Raw genomic sequence first — 14,144 nt, 5'->3', positions numbered from 1 at the left:
CACCACAAACAGCTCCCAGCTTTGTGCCTCCAGGCAGCCTCTAGCGCCTGCTGCAGTTCTTTCTTGCAGTATGGATTTTTGTTTGTTCGTTTTTGTTTTGGTTATTTTTTTGAGTGTGTGTGTGTGGGGAGGTACTGGGGATTGAACCCAGGGCTTTACATTGAGCTACATTCCCAGCCCTTTTATATTTTTATTTTTATTTTGAGATAGGGTCTTGCTAAGTTGCTAAATTGCCCAGGCTGGGTTCTAACTTGTGATTCTCCTGCTTCCGCCTCCCAGATTTCCGGGACTACGGGCATAAGTCACCATGCTCAGATGCTTGGAGCACTGTTTTGATGCCATAACTAAAAGATGTCTTCTGATTCAACCCCCTTACTGCATAAATAGGGAAACTGAGGCTTTGCTGAAAACTGGGCAAGCCACACTATTCTAGGATCCAAGGATACAAGTAAACAAAACTGATAAAGATCCCTGTGCAACTGACAGTCTAGAGGGATCCCAGGGCCGTGCTAAGCTTACAGAACGTCTTGTGCTTCTTCTTGTAAGGGGTTGTCAGTGAGTCCTGGGTTCAGGTTACAGGTTTGTGCTTCCACCTGGAGAGCAGGAAACCACCTCCTCCTCTCCTCTGTCTCACCTCGGTGCACCAGCTCGGGGTTAGGTGTGCATCAGGCCACACCTGAGACTTCTTCTAGGTTGGGGACAGCAGCCTCTCTGTGGCATATTTCCCAATGGGTTCTGGCTCTTAGATGTGTCTTTCACTCATTTGTTCATTCATCCAAGTAAAGAGGAGATTGGAAAAAAAAAAAAAGAGATCGGGACTAATGGGAGAGACTGGGAGTCACATGTTAACAAGGCAGTGTTCCAGCTGGGAGTGGATGCGACCCCCAGGGTGAAGAGAGAAGGCAAGCCTGGGGCAGAGGCCTGGGGACATGTGGGACTTTGCAGAAAGCCAATGGAAGAACTGCATGTTGGAAGCCTAGAGGGAAAGTGGGCTTCCAGAGGGGAAGGACAAGGGGTCCAGAAGCTGGACAGAGGCCAGGGCCTGCAGAGAAGCCATGGGTCATGGTATGGAGAGTTCAGGAGGCTGTGGCCTGAGAGTTCTCAGCTGTGGAGGAGAAACCAGCTCTCCATGGCTCACGGAAGCAGACAATGAGTGCCACAAACCTTTGTAGAAATAGAAGGAAAGTGTGGCTTGGTAGCTGGAAGTGGAGACAGAGCTGAGAGAGACAGAGAGATGCTTTCTTCAGCATAGGTACCGGGAGAGGGAAGAAATGTGGGCTTGAGTTATGGGGGGGTCTATCACTGCAGACCCCTGGAAGATGGAAAAGGTAGAACCCAGGGGGGCTGTTGTCCTCACTCACACTGGATGGGAGAGTGAAGGGTGGGCAGTTTTCCGGGCTGTTTGAGTGAGCAGATCAGAAAGCCAGACGTCCTTGGCCTGGCTTGGTGGTGGTGGTGGGGGTCTGGTGGCCAGCAGGATGGAGAAGGGAGGAGAAGGGCAGGCTCTGCCTTCTGGGGGAGCTAGCCAGGTCCACAAAGATGGGGCTCAGTGCAGGAGCTGTTGAGGGCTGAAGAGAAGGAGTGACAGCAGCCAGCCCCGGACCCTCACTTCAGGTCCAAAGAAGGAAGAGACCAGTCAGGCTGAGCCTGGTTCCCTGAGGTCACTCACCAAGCCTGAGGCTGTTTCTGATTTACTCCTACTCTGGCCAGAGAGATGTGGTTTATTGGGGGTGCTTGGATAATACTCCACTCCTGACACCTCAAGATTACAGAAGGGCTTCCCTTTTCCCCATGGAAGTTTGTCTCCTCCTATATCCTGCTGGACCTTAAGGTTACCATAACAGGACACTTACTTGGAAGGTAATTTTTGTTTGTTTGTTTTTGTTTTTTCTGAGACAGGGTCTCACTCTGTAGCCCAGGCTTGCCTGGAACTCACAATGATGCTCCTGTTTCAGCTTCTGGAGTGCTGGGATTATGGGCATGTGCCACTACTCCTGGCTTTTTATTGGTTTATTTTTGTGGGGTCAAGGTGGACAGGGGCCTGGGGTGTCAACAAGATGCCTGCTCCCCAAACTAGTTCCACTGCTGAGAAGAAGGCCAGCAGCCTTTGCCCTGACCTCTCACCCAGAATCAGTTTTACTTCCAGCCAGAGAATTATGGGATGTGGGTGCTGGGGGGAAACTGAGACTGGGCAAGGGGAAGGCCCAGTGAGTGGATCCAGCAGCATACAGCCTGCCAAGCATGGGGCTGGGCCAGCCCTCTGGCACTGCCCCCTGCAGACACAGCACCCACCCACACCCAATGCAGCCTGTTCTGTTTTCTGCTTGGTTCTGAGTGGTGCACAGCCCTCCCCTGATCTGAGGCAAAATCTACCTCTCTGTGACTTCCCTGTTTGACCAAAGCCCTGCCTGGAGACCCATAGATCACCGCTGCTCCTGTCTTGTGACAGGTGGCAGAAACAGGCCGTCCACAGGTCCCACATCCTCTTTATCTGCCAAGCCTTTGGGTGTGACACCAATGACACTGATGTGTGTGTTTCTATCTCCTATGCCTCGGGAGCCCATTGTACAGGTGGGAACAGCTGTGGCCCAGAGGGGCTGGTCTGGAGTCACACTGCCAGCGAGTGACAATGATGAGGTTAGCGCATTTCTGAAGTTTCCTGATTTGCAGCCCTGAGCTGAGATCACCCTTCCCATCTCTGAGTCATAGAAGGAACTTGGGGTGGGCAGCAGCAAGACCTTGGTGATGTCCAGATGTCCCTGTTTTGTGCCCATCCCAGCCAGCCCAGTTTCCAATGGGCAGGGTCCATGCTCTCTTCTCCCCCTCCTCTTCTTCCTCTTCCTCACCAGCCCCCTGATAGCGCTCCTGGACAGGCCCCTCCCCTGCCCACACCCCGGAGCACTCACACGTGGGTGCCAGGCCTGTCCTCCCTGGTCAGCACCCCCTCCTTCTCCATCAGCATCTGCCGGAAGGTCCCAACCTTCTGCTGAATCTCCTCCTCTGAGTACCTATGGGGTGCAGGCAGTGAGAAGGCTGCTCTCCTGGGTTCAGATCTCTCCTACCTGCCCTGGTGGAGCTCAGCCCAGCCCAGCCCAGCCCCTCAGCCTGAGGTCATAAGCACAGACTCCAGATTGCTATGACCCACCCGAGGTCACAGCACCCCACCAGGCCCTTGGCACTGAGGAAGTTCAAGGGCTGTCCATTTCACAGCAGACCAGTCAGCCAACCCACCCACCAACCCACCCACCCACCAACTCACCAATCCAACAACCAATCCACCCACCAGACAGAAGGAAGAGTGGAGCAAGTGTGATTCCAGGCTTTTCCCAGCACTGTAGTCTCAGCTACTTGGGAGGCTGATGCAAGTTGATCCCTCTGAGCCCAGGAGTTGGGAAGAGATAACCCAGGTATGGCCAAGCCCCTCCTCCTTGCTAGCATCAGCCCTATGCTGGCTCTCCCACATCTGAGCTGCTGTTCTGGATCTCAACCTCTGCTTCTGTCTCTCTCTGTTTCTGTTTCTGGGTCCGTCTGTCCATCCGTCTCTCTCTCTGTCTCTCTCCCTCTCTCTCTCTCCAGTACTGGGGATCAAACCCAAGGCCTTTGCACTGAGCTACATCCCCAGCCCCTTTTTATTTTTACTTTGAGATAATCTCTTGCAAAGTCACTAAATGCGACTTGTGCTCCTCCTGCTTCAGCCTCCCAAAGTGCTAGGATTACAGGCCTGGATCAATCTGCCCAGCTCCAGATGTCTCGAGACTTTTTTTGGGAGAGGAGAGAGAGAATCCTGGCTTTGACGCAGAAGTGGTCTTTTCTGGTTTCCTGCCTCGCTGATGTCTGACCCTCACAGCCGCCTCTTGAGGCCCTTGGAGCATCAGCACCTTGGAGTTCAGCACTGCCAAGTGGCTTTGCCCTCTGCTGCTGACTCGGGGAGCAGGCGCGTGAAGTCTGTGAGCTCTCTACCTCTCTGTTGTTCTTCGGTCCCTGTTCCTAGTCTTGGGGAGGGGCACAGAGTCGTCTACACCTCATCTCTGCCACCATGCTGTGGAGCCAGTCATCCTGTCTCACTGTGCCACTGTGACAGCTACTATCCTGGTTTCCCTGCCCCTTCAGTGTCACCCCCTCTGTCCTGTCCCTAAGGACCTTCACACACACAGCCCTTTCCCCTGTGCCTGACACACACATGTGTCCAGTAGCTGTTGCTGAATGACCCCCCTGGGCTGCAGATCACTGTCCTGGACAGAAGACATGATGCCAGAATAGGGACAATGGGTGTGTCCCATCTTGTCTCTGCCATTGCTCACCCTCCACAGCATGTCCAGCCCTTTCTTCTAAGTCTATCCACAAAAATGGTATATTGTTTTTTGGTGGGTGGGATGTCATCTCTTTTCTCCCTTTTTCTTTCTTTTCCTCTACTCCTTTGACAAACATTTACAGGAGAGCAATTCAGCATTTTTGTTTTGAGACAGGGACTCACTACATACTTGAGGGTGGCCTGGAACTCACTATGTAGCCCAGGGTGGCCTCGAACTCACAGCGATCCTCCTGCCTCAGCCTTTCAAGTGCTGGGATCACAGGTATGCACCACCACGCCTAGTGGCAATTCTTTTCAAAAGCCTTAAAACACATCCTTTGGCTCATAACTTCCAGATTTATCCTGTGGAAATAATCATGGTGAAGGCACAAAGACTTATTGGATGTTGACAGCAAGATGGATACCTCTGACCAGGTCTGGTGCCAGCATTTGTGTTTCCATAGCAACCTATACCTCCTGGATCCTGGCAGGTGGTTCATGCTCTAGTAATTATCTGTGGACTTCTCTGTATCCTGCACTGGCCCAGAGTTTCCCAAGGGCAGGAGCTTTCTATTGGGTTCATTGTGGCATCCTCAGTGATTGGCATTCACATTGTGGCATCCAGAAATTTTGGACAAATGACTGGCTGGTGATGGAGAGGCACTGGAGAGTTTGAGGGTTGGGTTTTCATTTTGGAAAGATGGCTCTGGTTGGCGTGTGGCCAGAGAGAGGGACCTGGGAGCAGGGGGCTGGCACTGAGCTATGGTGGGGTTGAGGTAGGAGATGGTGAGCCAGAGCCTGAGTGTGGCCCTGAGAAAAGGGGGAAAGAAATAGACAAAACTTTCCAGGAGGGACAGTGCTGGGGCGTGGGGACCACTTGGCTATGTGAGAGGTTGGATGGGAGCCCCAGCTACTTCCTAGCCTAGTGTCCCTGGTTCCTGCTTCTCTGCAGGTTCAGCCTCCTGCCCAGCCAGTGCCACCTTCTCCTGGGGACACTAGCTTGTCACTGTCACCTGCACAGGGACACACATGGTACAGGCCCTGTCAGCCCCCAGCCCTGGCTCCTAGGAGCCTGTGAGGGAGATCGGCCATTGGGTCACCTGGAAGAGGCCCTGGCTCAGGAGGGGCTGGGATGGAGACGGCCCAAGAGCGAGGCTGGGCCAGTACCCAGCAGCTTGGGAGGGGCCTCCGGCCAGGGTCTGGGCTGAGTGTGGGTGTCCATGGAGAGTGGGGGTGGCGGGGGGAGCAAAGCCCAAGGATTCCAACTTTGAGCCCAGCCTTGGCAATTTAGCCAGAACCTGTCTCAGAATTTAAAATGGCCAGAAGATATAGCTCAGTGAGGAGTCCCTGGTTCAATCCCTGTACTGGGGGAAAAAAACCGCTGGAGCAGCAGTATGCCATGGGCAAGGACTGGTCCCAGAGTGAGCAGGTCTCAGGGAAGTTGTGCATCTCAGGCACCTGCCTATTGAGGGTGAGGGTGTTGGATGACCAGAGGTTGGGAGGCCACCTCTGCTCCCAGGTACCTCCTTTTCCTTTCTTTTCTCTCTCTCTCTCTCTCTCTCTCTCTTCCTTCCTTCTCTCTCTCCCTTCTTTCCTTCCTTTCTCTGTGGTTCTGGGGATTGAACCCAGGTCCTTTGCCCTGAGCTACATCCCTAGCTCTTTCAAAAAATTATTATTATTATTATTATTATTATTATTATTATTATTAATCTGAGACAGGGTCTTGCCAAGTTGCCAAGTTGTCCAGGCTGGGGAAGTGAGACTTTCAAAATGAAAAATAAAGAGGCTGGGGTTGTAGCTCAGGACAAAGGCCCTGAGTTCAACCCCTAGTAACACCCCTCCCCCCAAAAAGGCTCAGGCTCCAAGTCAAGAGCCTGCCAGGCTGTGGGGTGGGGGAAGGAATAGGGAAGGTCATGGTATCTGTTTCAGTGCCCAGACTCCCGGCTCCAGTGTTCCCCAGATGCTCAGTCCCCATTCCACAGGAAGGAAAGGATTGCTAATTCATTTTTCCTCAGGGGACTTCTTGGCTCACTCTCTGGGGTGGAGGGGGGCAAAGGGAACACCACATTTTGAAAGGAAGGGAGGGCCAGGGATTTAGCTCAGTGGTTTTGCTGCCTGCTGCGCAAGTGCAAGGACCCGAGTTCGATCCCCAGTACCAAAAAATAAAAATAAAATAAATAAAATAAAATAAAAGGAAAGGAAATGTTCCATCTTGTCTGTCTGCCTGGACCCAAGTGCTTTCTAGGTAATCTCCTAAGACAGTGATGGTGAACCTTTTAGAGCTGTCAATGATACAAACAGCCCCATGTGCCGTAGGTTCGGCACCCCTGTCCTAGGGGGGATGGTGGCCTTACTCCCATCTTACAGAGGAGCAACAGGGAAAGGGGAGGCTCCAGGCTCCAAGCCTGGCTAGGAGCAGAGCTCTGCCCTGTGCCCCGGCCCTATGGGGTGACAGCCGCCTGCTTGCAGAAGGCTGCCTGGGAAGGTGACTTCAAGTGCAGCATCAATCACCAATGAATTAGTCGGTGATCCATCAATATTAAGGAAAAGGATTGCTTTTTAATGGGACCAAAGAGTATGTGTTGCTGTGACTTGTGGGGATATTTGTCAAATGCCTGAGAACCTGGAAAATAAATGTGAACCAATCAGTGTTTCTAGGAATGGATATTAATGACTAGAGTTTGTAAAAGAGCAAGGGTTCCTGGTGTTTATTGAGCATTTTGTGGGGACTGGCCTGTTTGTGACTTGGTCCTTCAGAACCACCCTGGAGGGCAGGTGTCCCAATCGTGCAGGTGAGGAAACTGGTTTGACCAAGGTCAAATTACAGCCATGAGCCTGGATCATAGTGTTGATGAGTGGCTGCTGCTAAGGGCTGGGGAAGGTGTGTGTGGGGTAACCCCAATGCTAGCTTTTAGGGGAGACTCCAGGCTAGGGATCAGCTGGACAAGGGGCTTGGGTAGGGGAAGAACATGGGGAGATCTAGTGGATGATTCCCAGACAGGCAGGGTCCTTGGTGCTGGGAGTCTAACACCAAGGAGGGGACCCCACACCACTGCTTTCTGCTCTGGCCCAGTGAGGGAGGGGTCCTGGGGGTTCAGTGAAAGGATGGGGTGGGCAGTAAAGCACAGAGGCTGGTCCTTGCCCATCCCTGTCTATTCTCTCGTTTCCTGCCCACGCCCACCTGCCACTCTCCCCTCCCTCTCCAGGATCCCCCCCCCCCCCCCGGCCAAACTCAGTATGGATCTTCTTCCATGAAGATCCTGGAGTTCTCTCTGCTCTCCTCCCCTCCTCAGCTCTGTCCCTGGGACCTCATTTCCTCCTCCAAAACCCACAGCTCATCAAACGCTTTTACTGCCAGCTGGAAGCCTCCCTTCTGTTTGTCCTCAGCATCCAGCCACAGCCCTCCCTCTCTGCAGGGAGCCTTATCACCTCTACTTGGTCCCTGGGTCCCTTTCTTCTCCCTGTAGGTGGCTCTGCTTTCGGCCCAAGCTAGGCCCTGGCCCCACTTTCCTTATGACCTCCAGCAAGTGGCTGTCTCTGAGCCTCAGTGTTTTTCTGAGCTCTATAGAGACACTGGCCCATATCTTGGGTAGCCCAGGAGGCCTGGTGACAGACACAGAGGTGAACCGAAAAGATTCTGCTGTGCTCAGTCTGTCTGGCCTCTCTGGGGCTTCAAACCCCATCCCAGGCAAAGGCTGCTTCCGGGCAGGTCCTGCTCTCCACTTTGACCCCCACAGCAGCTGACCCACTCATTCCAGGACACTCGGGGCACTCACTCCTCTGGAGTGGCACAAATGGGGATGGCTTTGTGCTCTGCTTCTTTGTCTCGACTCCATGAGTGAGGGATGTGGGAGTGGTGAGGTCCCTAAACCTTTCCTGACTGACGCATGAATTGAGTCGTTGAGATGCCCCAGGCCTCTGCTCCTCACGGGAGGAACTCCTACTCATCCTCAGCCTATGCAAATGTTCTCTCTGGCAGCCTTCCTCCCATCTCCAAATCTCTCCTCTGAGCTCCTGAAGCACTCTCCTGCCCTGTCCTTCAGCCTTGATTCTAATAGGTTTTGTGGCAGATGTTAACATACTTTTGCAGTTCTGAGTCGGTGTGTGTGTGTGTGGGGGGTCTTTGAGGACAGGAAGTGACTGCAGCTGGGCTTTGAGCTCAGCGGGTGACTCCTTTGGTTACAGTCAGCCCTGGGATATAGTGAGGGCCCCTTGTGTGCTCTCACATGGTGGTAGCACTTGCATGGCAGCTCCATTCACCCATTTTATAGACGGGGAAACTGAGGCCTTGGGTTGTCATTGATGTTTTCACATCTCTTCTCTCCATGGATCTGGTTGTTTCTGAAGGATGGGGTCTGTGTTTCCTTAGCATCTGAGAATCAGAGCCTGGGAGCTTAACAGAGAGCAGGGGTTCAAAGATTGCTTGTTGAATAAAGGTTGAATGAACCAATGAATGAATGAATGAATGAATGAATGAAAGGTGGGCTGGGCTTGCACTGGTTCCGTCCAGCTGGCCCAGACCCCGCCCCTTGCCTGGACCAGGCTCCTGGGGCTCCTTTTTCACCAGACTGCTCAAGCCACCCCCCACCCCCGCCAGAGGGCGGACCACGCCCACAGACACGCCCACCAGGCACTACCGCCACCCCCCCTCGCTCACCCCTGCTCCTCCATCATCTCCTGCAGCTCCATGCACTTGAGCTCCACGCGCCGCTTGCGCTCGTGGTCCAGGATCTCGCGGTGCGCGCGCTTGACCAGGCCCGGCTCTGCGGCGCGCAGCTCCTCCTCCGCCCGTGGCCAGGCCCCAGACGAGGCGCCGGGCTGCGGGAAGCCGTTGGCGGCGATGGGCGGGGACGGCATGCTGGCAGCCCCGTTGTTCACGTTGGAGGACATGGCAATGGCCCCAGCCGCTGGCCCTGCGGGGCAGACACAGAGCAGAGGCAGAGGTCACTTCCTGGCCACCCGCTGAGCGCGAGCTAATCCTGGAGCTCCAATCCTCTCAGGCAGAGGTTGGGGGGCAGGCCTCGGGTCTGAACCTCGGGTCACACCTCAGCCCAGGAAGCAGTGTGGCTCGGGCTCCCCAGCCCACCAAGACCCGCCTGAGATCTTTGCTGGGTTTATTTCCATGCTTTTACTTCAGGCACGCACCCCAGGCCCACTGTCCTGGTTCTGTTCCAGTGGGGTCGCAGACGACAGGTGTTTGTGCCTTCCTGTCTGCACCCAGGGCAGCCCGGTAAAGCTAGGAAGTTGGGGTTATCTCCAAGTTCCACTTCCTCCTGGATGCCGTTTTCAGTTCCCACTGCGATCTAACTTCTCCAAAGCCAGCCTTCCAAGGGGGAGTCTTATCTGGATTGAGGCCCAGAGAACTGTCCCCTCCTTTGTTCTGGAAACACTGCTTCTAATGATGTGCCCAAGGGTGAGACTGCGTTAACTCTCTAGGCAGCCACATCCTCCCGTAGGCTTGGGGTGGGGTCGAGCTAGAAAGCCCTGGCTCTATGTTAGGTCCAAAGTAGAGCAGTAGAGCAAGTACCACACATACACACACACACACACACACACACACACACACACACTGCACATGCACCCGCAACAAGGGCCTCTATCTTAGCAGAGGGGAGGCACCTCCTGAGCTATTTATTTCCTTTTCCCTTCTCCAAGTCTGCTAGTTGCTAAGCAACAGGGAGGCCTCATTCCCAGGGAGTGGGATGGGAGGGAGGGAAGGGGAGGAAGTAGAGAGGGAAGAGATTGGGCTGCCTGGATGGGGTCTTCCCAGCAACACTTCCCCAACACCCCCCAAAACACTCCCCTTGCTGGCCTCAGAGCACTGGGGTAGGGGGCGTTCATAGCCACAGGAGCTGAAAGGCAGAGAGGACAGTGAGACCATTAGAGAGGCACTGAAGGGGACAGAGCGACAGTGTAATGGAGACATAAGTTCCTCTCAGCTGCTCCCTCCGTGTTCTAGGCCAGGCTCCTCCACTCTTTGATGTGTGATCCTTAGGATGTCACTGCCCCTCTCTGATCCCTGCCCTTGCCTGAGTGCATCATCCAGACTCCTCAGGAGAGGGGGACTCTTGGGGGCTGGGAGACCAAGGCTGTTCCTCTAACCTACTCTTCACTCCAAGCCCCAGCAGCTTCCTGCTCTGTCCCTGAACTCCACTTCCAACAGGGCTTCTCCTGGGCTACCCCACAAGCATTACCCACTTGCCCCAAACTAAGCTCTGGGAACCTGGCTCCCCTTGCACCTTGGCCCCAGTGCCTGGCTGTTAGAGACCTCTCCACGTGGTGGTCCCCTGAGCCAGGGACAGGCTTGCAGCTTGGAGACGCTTGCCTCTGTCCTCTGCCTCAGTGTCCCCCTGGGCTCGCTGCTCTCAGATCGCTGTCCTTCATCAGCAACCTGGCAGATCAGCCCAGGTGCACACCAGACTGTTGGGCCCTGAATCTGCTCCAGGACTTCCTGTCACCTTGGCTTAACGTTGGGACATGGTGTGGCCTCCTGGGGCAGCCCCATCCTGCAGCAGTCCTCTGACTCTCTTGGGCCAGGCCTGTCTGCTGCCAGCTCTCCCAGGATGCTCTTCACCTAGCTCCAGCTGTCCTCATAGTCACTGCTCAAAGGCACCATTACCTTCCAGAAGCCCCCTCAGCCTCTGCTGGGTGCCCCCATCTTCCCAGCTCTTGCCACTTCTGCCAGCACTGCAAGTTCACAGTCTGGCTCCCCCTGGGCCAAGGGAAGTTTAGATTTCAACTCTAGTGCCAGCCAAGTGCCCAACGTGCATGGAGATCAATGCACCGGAACTGAACCAATCAGAGAAGTACAAAGGGAGGCGGGTGGAGGGACACAGGGCCAAGTCAATGCCACCCCAGGGCCCCTTCGATGTCTGCCTTCTGCCTTCTCCAAACTTTACCCCCCACCGTTTTTCCTCTCCAGAGCTGGGGGTGGAACCCAGGGTCTCATGCATGCTAGGCAAGCAAGCGCTTGCCATGAGCGGCCCCCCAACCCCGACTTCAAGCCCTGTTATGCCCCATCCTGAGGCAACCACCAGCCCTGCCCCATCATCTTTCCCAACACGTTCTCACTCCTCCTTTGTGCCTTTGCCCACATGGTTCCCCTTGGCTGGCATTTCTTTCTTTCTCCTCTTCTCCAATGAAGGAGCTTCAGAATCCTTCAGGGCTCAGCCCAATGATATCTCCTCTGGGAAGTCGTCCGCTCTTCCAGGAAGTTTGATTCCTTTCCTTCTCGTGTTCCCATCGCTTTTTGTTTTTCCTTCGGTAGTGGGGAATGAACCCAGAGCATTTTTGATCAGCTACATCCCCAGGACTTTTTCTTATTTTGAGATGGGGTCTTGCTGAGTTACTAAGCTGGCCAGACTGGGCTTCAACTTGAAATCCTCCTGCCTCAGCCTCCCAGAGTACTGGGAGTGCCACTATGCCTGGCTTCTCACAGCTTTTTTTGTCCACATCTCTGATATGACATTTAGATCCCTAGATTCAGTTTATATGCATCTGACTCTGGTTCCTGACTGTGAGTCCTTTAAGAGGAGGGGCTTAGCCATGGCTTATTCCAGTCCCTCTAAACTAGCACCAGCAATGCAGCCTAAGATCAGATTTGGTGAGGACACAGTCTGGGAGTGCTCATAGATTTACAGCCAGAATCTAAAAGGACTCAACAGATGGAAAAAATGGAAAGAATCTAAGAAGGTGAGAAAGGGTAGTGAGAACGGCACATGCTGGAGCTGGGTCCCCACGTAACTTTCTAAAATTGGGGTGGAGTAGACATAGTGTAGAAGTCATATATTTAGGAAGGATTTAGAGATTTTCAATGATCACAGACTCAATTTGAGTCAATATCACAAGGTGGCTGCCAGAAAAGCATATTATCTTCAGCTCCATCAGCAAAACTACCATGCCCAGAGGGGGAGATTATAAGAATATACAGGTGGGGCTGGGGATTTAGCTCAGTGGTTTCTCAGCCTGCTGCACAAGTGCAAGGACTGGAGTTCAATCCCCGGTACCAAAAAAAAAAAAAAAAAATAGAATATACAGATGGTCAGAATCCCAATCTACAAAGATTTGAAGGATGATAGAGGATTTAGGTCAAGCCTGGTTGAAATATTTTTTTTCCTCTACTGGAGATTGAACTCAGGATCTTTACACTGGATTACATCCAAAGACTTTAAAAATTTTTTCTTTTTAATATCCCACCCCCCCCAGTACCGGGGATTGAACTCAGGACCTTGCGCTTACAAGGCGGGTGCAGTGCTGCTGAACTAAGTCCCGGCCCCTTTTTAAATTTTTGAGACAGGGGTTTTGCTCAGTCAATAAGTTACCCAGACTGGGCTCCAGCTTGTGACCCTTCCTCTTCTTCACCCCAGAGTGCTGGGATTGTGAGCATGTGCCATTGCGCCTGACTACCTGGCTGAAACTTCCACTGCAAAGTTTGTTAGAAGGAGAGCTCTCTAGCTAGGGTCGCCAGATTTGACAAATAACAAGACAGAATGCCTAATTAAATTAAATTTGAATTTCATGAATATCCTATTTGGGGCATACTTCTAAAAATTATTCATTGTTTATCTGAAATTCAAATTTAATTGGGTGTCCTATATTTTATATGTCAATCAATCTATGGTGCACCCTAGATCTCCTGAATCAAGATCTCTAGGAGTGAGGTTCTTAAGGTTCTGCAGTTGATCCTGAGGCAGGCTGCGGATGTAGTTCCGGCTGGCCTTGTGCTCACTGTGCAGCCCCTGCTGGCCTCGAACTCACAGCACTCCTCTCACCTCAGCCTCACGAGTGCCGCACCATCATGCCTGGCTGACAATTTGCATTTCTAAGTCCTCAAATCATACCAGTGTTGCTGGTCCTTCGACCACACTGAGAGAAGCGTAGCCCTAGCCGACCTGGCTGGCTCTAGCAGACAAAGTTGGGACTCTCGAGGGGATGTTATCTGGTGTGGACTTCAGCTCAGTCCAAGAAAGGATTGTTTAGCTTAATAACAGTCAAAACTCTTTGAAACCAAGCAGTTCATCCCGGGATAATGAGAGGCTGGATTCATTAAGAGGGATTTTCAGTGACATTATGTAACTCAGATAGACGCTATGTCACTCAGTCACTCAACAAACACCCAGCATTTATTCTGGGCTCCAGCCTATTAAAGGCTGGGGATTTGGAGACAAACAAGATGCCACCTTGGCCCTCTGGAAATAGCAGTGTAGTGTGGTTGAAGAAAACTTGAGAGGCCTCTGTAGCCCAGCCTGGTTGGTGGGGGCAGAAGACAAGGATATGAGAGCAGGTGAGGCCTGAACTGAGATTCCAGAAATAAATAGGCCAATTTGGCAGACCCGTGATTGACAGGTTGTGAGGGAAGAGAGGCATCCTTTTGTGTGTGTGTGCGCGCGCGTGGTACTTGGGATTGAACCCAGGGCCTTCACCTTGATCTACATCCCGAGCCCTTTCTTTAATTTGAGACAGGGTCTCACAAAGTTGCTAAGTTGCCCAGACTGGAGATCCTCTTGCCTCAGCCCCCTAGAGCACTCCAGCTTCAGTGGAGGTCAAGCTGGCAGATAAGGAGCCTGGAGCCATGACCCCAAGCCTAACCCTAACTGGTTCTGACCCTTGGGGACATCAGCACTGGCTCTCTTTGGGGCAGCGATGGGAAGTTTTCCCTCTCCTACTGATTGGCTGTGAGCTGAGTCCCCTCTCTGGACCTGTTTCCCTGCTGGATTCGAAGACCCCACAGACCTTTCCCCACTCTGAAAATCTGGGTAACACTAACTCCCTCTGCACTCCATGAGTCCTTCATCCCACCTCCTTCCTGATGAGGTAGCCAGCAGCCACCGCTGGGGCACAGCTGAGGTTGTCC

General features: G+C 53.1%; 1 protein-coding gene across 3 annotated transcripts in view; it reads right to left on the bottom strand.

Moving 5' to 3' along the window:
- Positions 1-14,144, bottom strand: part of Srrm3 (serine/arginine repetitive matrix 3) — a 55,475-nt gene that overhangs the window by 26,015 nt on the left and 15,316 nt on the right. For all 3 annotated transcript variants that reach the window (XM_087196290.1, XM_021254439.2, XM_004840093.4), the window contains exons 2-3: positions 8,949-9,204; positions 2,907-3,008 (exon numbers count right to left, since the gene is read on the bottom strand). In XM_087196290.1, the coding sequence (XP_087052416.1) occupies positions 2,907-3,008; positions 8,949-9,181 (335 nt within the window). In that variant the 5' untranslated portion in view covers positions 9,182-9,204. The remainder of the gene's footprint in view (positions 1-2,906; positions 3,009-8,948; positions 9,205-14,144) is intronic.

Source organism: Heterocephalus glaber, unplaced genomic scaffold (assembly GCF_053883595.1).
Source record: "Heterocephalus glaber isolate CG9 unplaced genomic scaffold, H.glaber_assembly_v1.0 deba00001610, whole genome shotgun sequence".
Classification (NCBI taxonomy): domain Eukaryota; kingdom Metazoa; phylum Chordata; class Mammalia; order Rodentia; family Bathyergidae; genus Heterocephalus; species Heterocephalus glaber.
The sequence above is the reverse complement of the archived record's forward strand: the minus strand, read 5'-3'. Positions and strand labels throughout refer to the sequence as shown.